This window comes from Pteropus alecto, unplaced genomic scaffold, assembly GCF_000325575.1.
Source record: "Pteropus alecto unplaced genomic scaffold, ASM32557v1 scaffold33, whole genome shotgun sequence".
NCBI lineage: Eukaryota > Metazoa > Chordata > Mammalia > Chiroptera > Pteropodidae > Pteropus > Pteropus alecto.
In genome coordinates this window covers 5,558,679-5,567,896 of record NW_006435762.1, presented here as the reverse complement: position 1 = coordinate 5,567,896, position 9,218 = coordinate 5,558,679, and the positions used below count along the sequence as shown (strand labels likewise).

Here is a 9,218-nt window from a genome sequence, read left to right as displayed (position 1 = left end):
TATCGGACCAGGAAGATGGTGGTTCTGGAGGCTGGAAACGATGTTCCCCTGTTGGTGGAGCTGCATATGGAACTCCAAGGAACTGAATAACAGGCCCCAGAATTTCATTGTTGAGTTCTTTCTTAATCCCTCTTATCTTGCCAAAGTTGGTTGTCACCAGCGGGTCTGCATCATCCAATTTTTGGGAGAGCACATGGGCAGCCTGAAGGAAACATCCCAACACACAGAGAGTCAGTGAGGCACCCAATCCCCTGTGTGCCAAGCATGCCATTACTGATCTCCAAACATAGTTTGGCCACGTGCATCTGGATAGTGCCATGGTCCCACATTAGTTGTCTAGTTGCCTGGTTACAGTGAGGCAAAGGTATTTGTATCCACTTTAGAAAGACCTTATAATGGTAGAATACGCCTCCAATCTTGTAAAGGTAAGCCTACTGAGAAAAGCTCAGAAAGTTCTTCATGTAGCCAGTGTCTCCCATTGATTTCACATGTATTGAAGTAACATCTTCAATCATCACTATTTATCAGACCATATCCTATTGACCATTCTGTTTTCCATCATAGCACTGTGGCGAGAGTGGTGATTGACTGTAGATTTCCCTCTTATAAATCAAATCCAGTTAGCTGCAGGTCTATATCCTAGAAAAAATGAAAATCAATCATTAGTACAAACAAGCTAAAACAGACAGAGTGATGATAACTAGAGGTTTTACAAGCTACAGAAATACATGAATAGTAGCTCGAGTCAGGTAAAAAATTATGGTTTGATATGAGACGACAGGTGAAATAACTGACTATAAGATTGAGAAACCTGACTGCTGACTTTATACACATTTAAGCGGAAGCAGGCCTTGTCCAAATATATAGTTTTGAGAGCATTGACAGTACAGTGTTTTTCCAGTGAAGGTTATATGTGGAAATTCCCGTTTTTGATAGTCTTCAATTACTTTAACAAAGCACACGATCGGTAAACATGCTCAAAATTAGAATTCAATAGCAGAAACCTTTTTTAAAATATTGGTAATAAATTACTGGAACATAAACACACTCTTTAAGAATGATTGTTTGCATTAAAAACAAACAAAAAGGTGGTCCCCAATCCCATGCTATGTAGAATAAATAAAGTTAATGTTGAAACAAGAAAACTAGTATTAGTTCCATATGATCTTTTAAGTGCAAATACCTTATAAGGTAAAAATATGTGCTGTTTCTCAAAAGTCACATAAAATCATTGGTTACAGCTCCCTCACCTTAAAGTCAAGTCCAAAAATTTGAAAAACAAAGTGACTTTAGATATAATTTGAAAAAGAGACAGAAGTTGGCATCATTTTTTGCAGACAGTTTATAACCATCTAGCTATATAGCTTACATATCAGTAAATTTGCAATGTGAAAATTCATTTGAGTAACAGTCAATATATTTTAAATTACAACCTTTGTTCTATCTGTTAGAGATCAGAAAAGAATAATAGTAATAAAAAAAAGACTGCTCAGTAATTTAAAAGAACAATCATTCCTAATCATGGCATCTTGCATATTAACACTAATCAAACACCTACCACTGTTTACCCAGTTCAACTTAAAATGCATCAGAATAAAATGTAGCATTCAGTGTGGTGCAATTCACAGTATAATCTTACATTAACTTCAAAATAGCCTATAACGGCATATTTGTCTTGCTCAAGCCACCTTTTAAAGTGCTTACTTTGAAAATAATAGTGTTGATATGTATTACAGATGGTTCTATCCTGTCATATTATGGAAAGATTCTTGAAGAAGTGCTAGTCTGGCAGTGAGGCTGCCCTGATTTTGTGTTATTGAAAAGGAGATTGTAAAAACTATATAGGGCAGCAAGAGATTTGGTTCAGCCTGGTGTTCCTTTAGCTCTGAACAATCCATCACAGAAGGCAATAAGGAGATAAATGTCTTTCTTCAAATCTGTGTTAATTTGCATACCTTGGCTGTGAAAACACATTAACATACAAAAGACAGGCTTAGACCCATCCCACTCCTGTCCCAGAATTTAGACTGAAGATTTAGCTACATAAACCCATTTCTGTTAAGAGTATGTTATGCTTATTCTTGTGCAGAATTCTGGTGGGCCACAGCATGGCTGAGTTTTTCCTAAAACATTTTGGTGTTTAAAAAAACACCTTTTTTACACATAAAATAAAAGACCAGTGGTGAGGCCTTAAAAGTCTCCATCACTATTTTTTATTCAGCCTAATTTTCAAGTACAATAATTTCTAAAAGTTTTTTACATACCTGGTATTTCATTAATAATAAAAAGTACTTGTTTGGTTATTAATAAAATAACATTTCTTTTTGTATTTACAAATCCTTAGCTGTGTTAAAAATAAAGGGGCTCCTGTTTCCCCCTGATGTGCTACTCTAATACAAATTGTGAAGGATTCGAATCCTGCACACCATGGTGAATTTTCACATTCTAATAATGTTTAGTTTCTGAGGTTACAAAAATATGCCATTTCTCATGGGCTTACCTGTACGGAGAACTATAGCATTGACCCCAAAGATTTTTCAGAAGTTGCTACTATAGTAATAGTCAGCCAAGTGTAATGCAAAAAAAAATGGTTTGTTTAAATTATTAAAATTTCAAATATATATAGAGGTATATATTTTATTATATGTAATAATATGTATTATATATATTACATATGTATTTATTATATATATATGCCTAACTACAAAGACTCGAATTTTTGGCAAGTTTTTTTTCCTATTTATTGGTGCTTCCTTAGTATATTCCAAACCCTTAGCTTTTATGCATATACATCTCATTTACAACAACCTTATAATACAGGTTCATCAGTTATCCCCTGTTTACAGATGAGGAACTGAGAGTTAAAGAGGTTAAATACCTTGGCCAAGGTCTCTCAGTTAATCAATAACAGATCCAGGAGCCCACTGGCATCTGATTTAAAGGCCATCCTCTAGATTATTGCACATGATGTAGTCTTTCACTCCACAATTAACACTTTAAAAAAACTGATCCTAGTACATTTAAAATTCAGTTGTGAAAGTGTTTTATGTTCCTTCAGAACATAGAGTCTAGGTAAATACTCTGACAGTTTCATAGAAACAAGAAATTTAAATGGTACACCCTGTTAATATTGAAAGTTTAGATTTTATTTTATTACATTTTTTAACCTTTTTTTTTTTACTTTACATTGAATGCAATGATTGGTTGTTTATGTTAAAATAATAATAGGTAACAAAAAAATCCTTCATAATAGTCTAAATGTTCACTAATAGATATTGACAAATGAATTATGATATATTAAAAAATTAGAATTCTATACTTCGGTGCAAATAAAGAACCTAAACCTCAATATATAAACATAGATAAATATCAAAATTCTTGAATAGAGCAAATTGCAGAAGACTATGTAAAATACTATTTAAATAAAGCTTAAAATATGTAAAATAATACTACATATTCTTCACAGATACATAAATTTGTATTAACAGGACATTATAATCCCTGGATAAGAAGGAAAGAGAATGAACTTAAGTTCTAAATATTATTAATTAATTGGCACCTAAGATAGATAACTTGTGGTGAGGTCTTAAAAGACCAGTAATTAATTACCTACAGCAAGTTTTACAAATCTTAATATTTGACAGTGTTGGGTTATACACAAACACACAGACTCATACACACACACATACACATCTTTGTTATGGAATTCTCTGTATTTTCCTGTATGTGCAAAATATTTTATGGTAAAAACATTAAAATAGGTCAGAAAAGCCTTACTCAGCAGACCAGGCAGTTAGGTGACCTTATCAATCCACACAGGACTAGCTTCGTCTGACTTTGAAGTTAGTGGAGATACTAGCTCACAAATTCTCCATTATTCCTCCCTTTAGGTTAAAGCATTTGTTACCCCACTGAGAGAAATAAAATAAAAAATAAATAACATGTAAAAAGACATCTTAAATGAGAATATATTATCTCACTTGCATTAATTCATCATAATAGCTGGTTTATCCAATAGTTTGTTCCTGAGTGACTCAGACCAAAGAACCGATTATGGAGAAAGTAGAGAGACTGAGACATTAGATAATCACAGTGAGTGGCCGCATTCATCAATCTTTCATTAGCTTAACAAGCATTTACTTTTATCTACAACGTATAAGCTATTGTGTTCAATGTTTTGAGGATTTAAAGACAAGTATAATCCAGTCATTGTTCCCAAACAGCTACAATATTGTTTTGTAGAAACAATATTGCTTTGTTTTTGTTTTATTTTTGAACTGCTCCCCTCTCCCCGATGAATTTCTTATTCAAGGGCAAGGATTTTGTGTTTTGGTTTTTCTAAAAATAATTTATATCCATCAAAAAATCCATGTGAAAACCCTTTACAGAGTGTAGGGATTGGTAAATCTCAGCTGATCTGGATAGACTGCATGCTTATTACTGAGCTGCAGAGAGCTTGGCCAATACAATCAATTGCTGTCATTTATTGTAGCTATGCTCTATACAGTCATTGCAAACACTGAATTGGGGAACACGAATTCATTGCCCCTAGGGATACACACACACACACACACATTTAACATAATTATGTTATCATCTTAAACCTTAAAAACAATTCATGCTAGTAAATTCTATTTTCTTTACTTTACAAAAGAGAAAACAAAATTCAGAAGTGACTTGTCTGAGGCCACCCCACTAAGAGGACCAGAGTTAGGACTCCAACCTCCTCTAACTGGCCCAGAGCTTGGGCTTCTTGCATTATTCTACTCTACCTCTCTCCCTATCCTCTGTTCAGCTCTGTATGAGAGCTGAAACAAGAAGGCAGACTATCACCTTGATTAACCTCAGCTGGAAACGTGCTCATAGGGCAGCTCAAAGTTTTTTCTGCTTTGCTTATGTCTGTGAATGACAGTGAAAGCACCATGAGTATTGATTTTGGAGTTACAAATAAATTGTAATGAATAAGCAAGTTTGCAAATATAGATCCAGGAATAATGAAGACTGACTATATTAATTAAAGCTAAATAATGTTTTGTACCTATGAGTTTATGAGTTGAGTTCAGAATATATCAGCCTGTCAACGGTACTTAGCAATAATATTTGATTTAAAAATTGGATTTAGTAATGATAATTTAATAATACTCGCATTTAATAATAACTGGTTTCACTGGAGAGTGGTGATTTTCAATGGCCAAGTCTGGCTATATAACTGGAATATACCTATGGGACCACTTTACTGTAAGAAAACTTGACCACCAACAGATTTTGGGCTTCCTATACCAATATGTTTCACATGCACACTGGTGGCAAGACCTAGAGACAAGAGCTATCCTGTATGACCCAGCAGTGGGACAACAAAAAAGCCTGAATCTGAGATTTCTGGACCCTATTCAACATACACGCTTTTCCTGTTGTTTCTCTATTGTATTTGTTGCTTGTAATAAAGCTGTCCAATGAGTATAAACGATTTGAGTCCCGTGAGTCCTTTCTGTAACTGAACACTTAAAGTAACTAATGTGTAATTAATTCACATAGTAAGTACATAAAAACAGGATGAATAAGCAAATGAATACCATCGACAAAATGTTGTTAGGCTTTAAAAAGAAGAAACAGGGCTACCTTGAGTTAGTAGATTAGGAAAGAATTCGTAAATCAGGGGGAATTTGAGCTGGGTCTCAAATAATGAATAGGGCTGGAACAAACACTAATGGTCATGCAAGAGATTCCAGGCAAAGGGCACATTCCAGGAACAGTGGAAAGGGTATGCAGTAGGTACTGCCATGCTCAACTTCCCTGGAGCTAGCTCACCTCTCAGTGACTGGTCCACAAACATGGAGAAAGGCCTGGCCTTTTTGCCTCAATGCAGACCAGATCCAAAGGACCATCCCAGCTCCAAGGCTCTCTGTGGAAAGGGGCAGAGGGAGGAGTTGGTTGTGATTCTCTCACTCCCTCCCCCGTACTTTTTTCCAATAGCATGCTCCAGTAAACTTTCTGATGGCAAACTTCCATCCCAGAGTCTTTATTTTTTTCCCTGGGAAATCTAACCTATGGCAGAAAGGAAAGAAGCAGCCACAGCTGAGGAGCGCATAGTTTAGTTTGGCCAGAACACAGAGTAAATGAGGTTGAGTATTGAATGAGACTGGAAAGGCAGGTTATAGCCAAATCAAGCAAGCCTTTCATTAAAAGGCTAAAGAGCTTAGATTTTATTCACTGGGTGATGAAAAGCCATTAAATGTTCCTAGCAAAGGAAGAGTATTATTAAATTTATTCACAAGAAAATTAAACTGGCAGTACTGTGGAGCAGGGATCTCCAAAGCACTGTGTTCATATGCCACCACAAGACGACCAGGAAAAAGGGAAGTAAATCACCAAACTTCTATGTATCACAATATTTTATGTAAAACAAAAAGAGAAAGAAATGAATCTTTGCTAATATGAATTAATGGTTTAATACAATCGCCTTCACATGGTTGTGTGATTCACATAGCGCTAGGAATGTTTTTAGGATGGTGTAAAGTTCTATATAACGCAGTAGGTTTACCGGCAGTGGCATTTTATTGTTGTTCTGCTTCTTTTTCAATGTAAGTAAACTCTCATACATCACTATACATTTTTCAATGTATAGTGATGTATGAGAGTTTACATCTTCGGATAAGTAAATTTATACATTTTTTCATCATGTTTTAATTGAAGTAACTGTCACCAAACAGACTGCTGAATCGTTTCCCACAATGTATATGTGTATTAAAGAAAATACTAGCAATACAACTACAAGAACAAGAAATGAGCAGAAATGAAACTTCTCCAACCTATAGCACAAGCTCTTCTTCAGCTACATTGCAAAACTAAAAACAAAGGCTATTTAATCGAATATAATAATAAGTCAGGCAAATATCAAGAAGACGACTTGAAATACTAATTTATATCTATCTTTTCAGCTATAAGTATATCCTAAGAATCTCTATGCCTTGAGGTATTAATAGATGACAGAATGAAGACTTCCAGATTTATAACGTATTAAAAAAATACTGATTTTATCTTTTTCATCTTTTAATGTCTATTTTTCTGTATGTTTTTCAATCTGATGATAGAGATATTTGTGTGGGAATATATATATATATATATATTTTTTACACTTTTTATGGTTTGCTTATCAAAAACACAAAATTACATAATCACAAAGGTATGGGAACCATTACCTTAGTGAATGAATTGATGATAAAGAAACCAAAAACAATTTTATTTTCATGATCAGTTTGAAGTATAGCTTAGAATATATCCACATTTATCTGAAAATGACCATAGAAAAAACTAATATACAGATCATCAACTACTTGCCAAGCCTTTGCAGCAATCCTTCTTATTATTTCTTTTTCTAATTGTACCCTTCTGGTACTGCATACCTTCCTATCCAAATTTAATTACTCTGTTCATCCCTAGAATTACCATTTCTCATGACCTTTGCTCCTTGAAATTTTACCATTCTTGCCTTGCTTACCCCCAGTCCTAACTTCTAACATTTATGCTCTGTTTCAGATTATAGAATGTTGCTGGAAAAAGTTTCAATACCACCCTGTTTGGAGCTGCTCCAAATTACATGGTTCATGTCATTTAATCCTCACGACAAATTTCTAAGCCAAGTATTCTTGTTTGAGATGAGAAAAATGATGATTTATTTAGTTAGACAGATTTCTTAAGACCGCAAAGCTCAGAAAAGGTGGATGCAAGAAACAAACCTAACTCCAAAGAATGTGATCTTTCTTAATCTTCATGATACACAACATTTTGCTTTGCTCCCCAGTGAGACTAACTCAAAGAAATCATATGCTCAGTTTGAGGGTTTGAGGAGAGTAAAACACACAGGACATCAACAGGAAGGAAATGAAAAGATTGCTGATCTGCTTTCTGGGGTTAATCAATAGGCATAATTTGGAGCAGCTACAAAGGGTCTCTTCTGAGATGAGAATATCAAAGTTTCATATGCTGATTATGTAGAAGTTCAAGAAATGCCATGGCCCACATCATGGCCATACCAAAATGTAGTTACTGAGAACTAATGTGGTGACAAGTATATACTTCCATGACCATTATTCCTTAATCACTAGATTAATGGCTAGCATCAACTGAGTGCGGACTGGGGCCAAACAGTGAGCTAACTGCATCACCTCATTTAATTGTCTTCATAAAGTAGAGATCATTATCATCAGAGTAACAGATAATTAAATTGAAGATCTGAAACACAAAGCCACTGAAATACTTTTCAATAAAAAAGAAAACAATTCTGTGAATATAGTGAATTCCCACACACAGAAAGATATAAAGCAGAAGAATTCATAGACTACAGATAAACGCTGCCTCTTTCTCAATTTTGTCCAGAGCCTTCTTTTAGGAGTAAAGGTAGGCAAGTCTCAATGGTTTTCCAGAGTTACGGAAAATATAAGTAATTTTACTTGTTCTCTTTCTTCTTGGGCTACTTCTAATCTAAAACGAACCTTTCCAATCATGTGAGAAAATGCAATGTTAAGGAGAAAAGGCAAACTAAAATTTGACAGTAATAGGAGAAAAAGTTTTACCAAGTAAATATTTTAAGGACAATCTAAGATAAAAATCATGAGTACATTGAAGAGGTAGCATTCTATCTTTGTGGAAAAAAATTTAAAAAATATATATATATACTATATATGTAAATAAGAAAAGAAAAAAATATACACACACACATATATGTATGTGTGTATAAAAAGCAAGCCAAACATATATACATACATACGTACATACATACATACATGTACACACACACATATATGTATATACATATATACATATGTATATATGTATATATGTATATACATATACATATACTTGACTTATAGTAGTTCTCAACTCTCAGATACATACATATATATGTATATACATATATGTGTGTGTGTGTGTGTGTGTGTGTGTGTGTGTGTGTATAAAATCTCCAAAGGCCTGGCTCAAAAGTCTGTACTTCCTTCCCAGATCCTTCTAGCCAGAAAAACACTCCGTTTCCTCAACTCTCAAAGCACTTGTTACTTTTCTTGTGATTGAACCCACAGTACTTTTTATCACAGTAGTTTATAAACTCAGTTTCTCTCTTCATTCTTACATTACTTAGCATGAAGCACTGGAGAGGCAAACATGAACAAGAGGGGAATAGTGCTGATTCTCTACAAGACTGCAGTTCAATGGGGAAGACA

At 34.4% G+C, this 9,218-nt stretch overlaps 1 protein-coding gene across 3 annotated transcripts in view; it reads right to left on the bottom strand.

The window, feature by feature from the left end:
* Positions 1 to 9,218, bottom strand: part of NLGN1 (neuroligin 1) — a 957,767-nt gene that overhangs the window by 592,211 nt on the left and 356,338 nt on the right. For 2 of the 3 annotated variants that reach the window (XR_003046029.1, XR_003046028.1), the window contains one exon: positions 7 to 639. Coding sequence is in view for 1 of the 3 variants with exons in the window: in XM_025046070.1 (XP_024901838.1) it covers positions 1 to 319 (319 nt within the window). In the remaining 2 variants the exon portion in view is untranslated. Of the gene's footprint in view, positions 640 to 9,218 lie in introns of all 3 variants that reach the window. The other variant, XM_025046070.1, reaches the window with a different exon arrangement.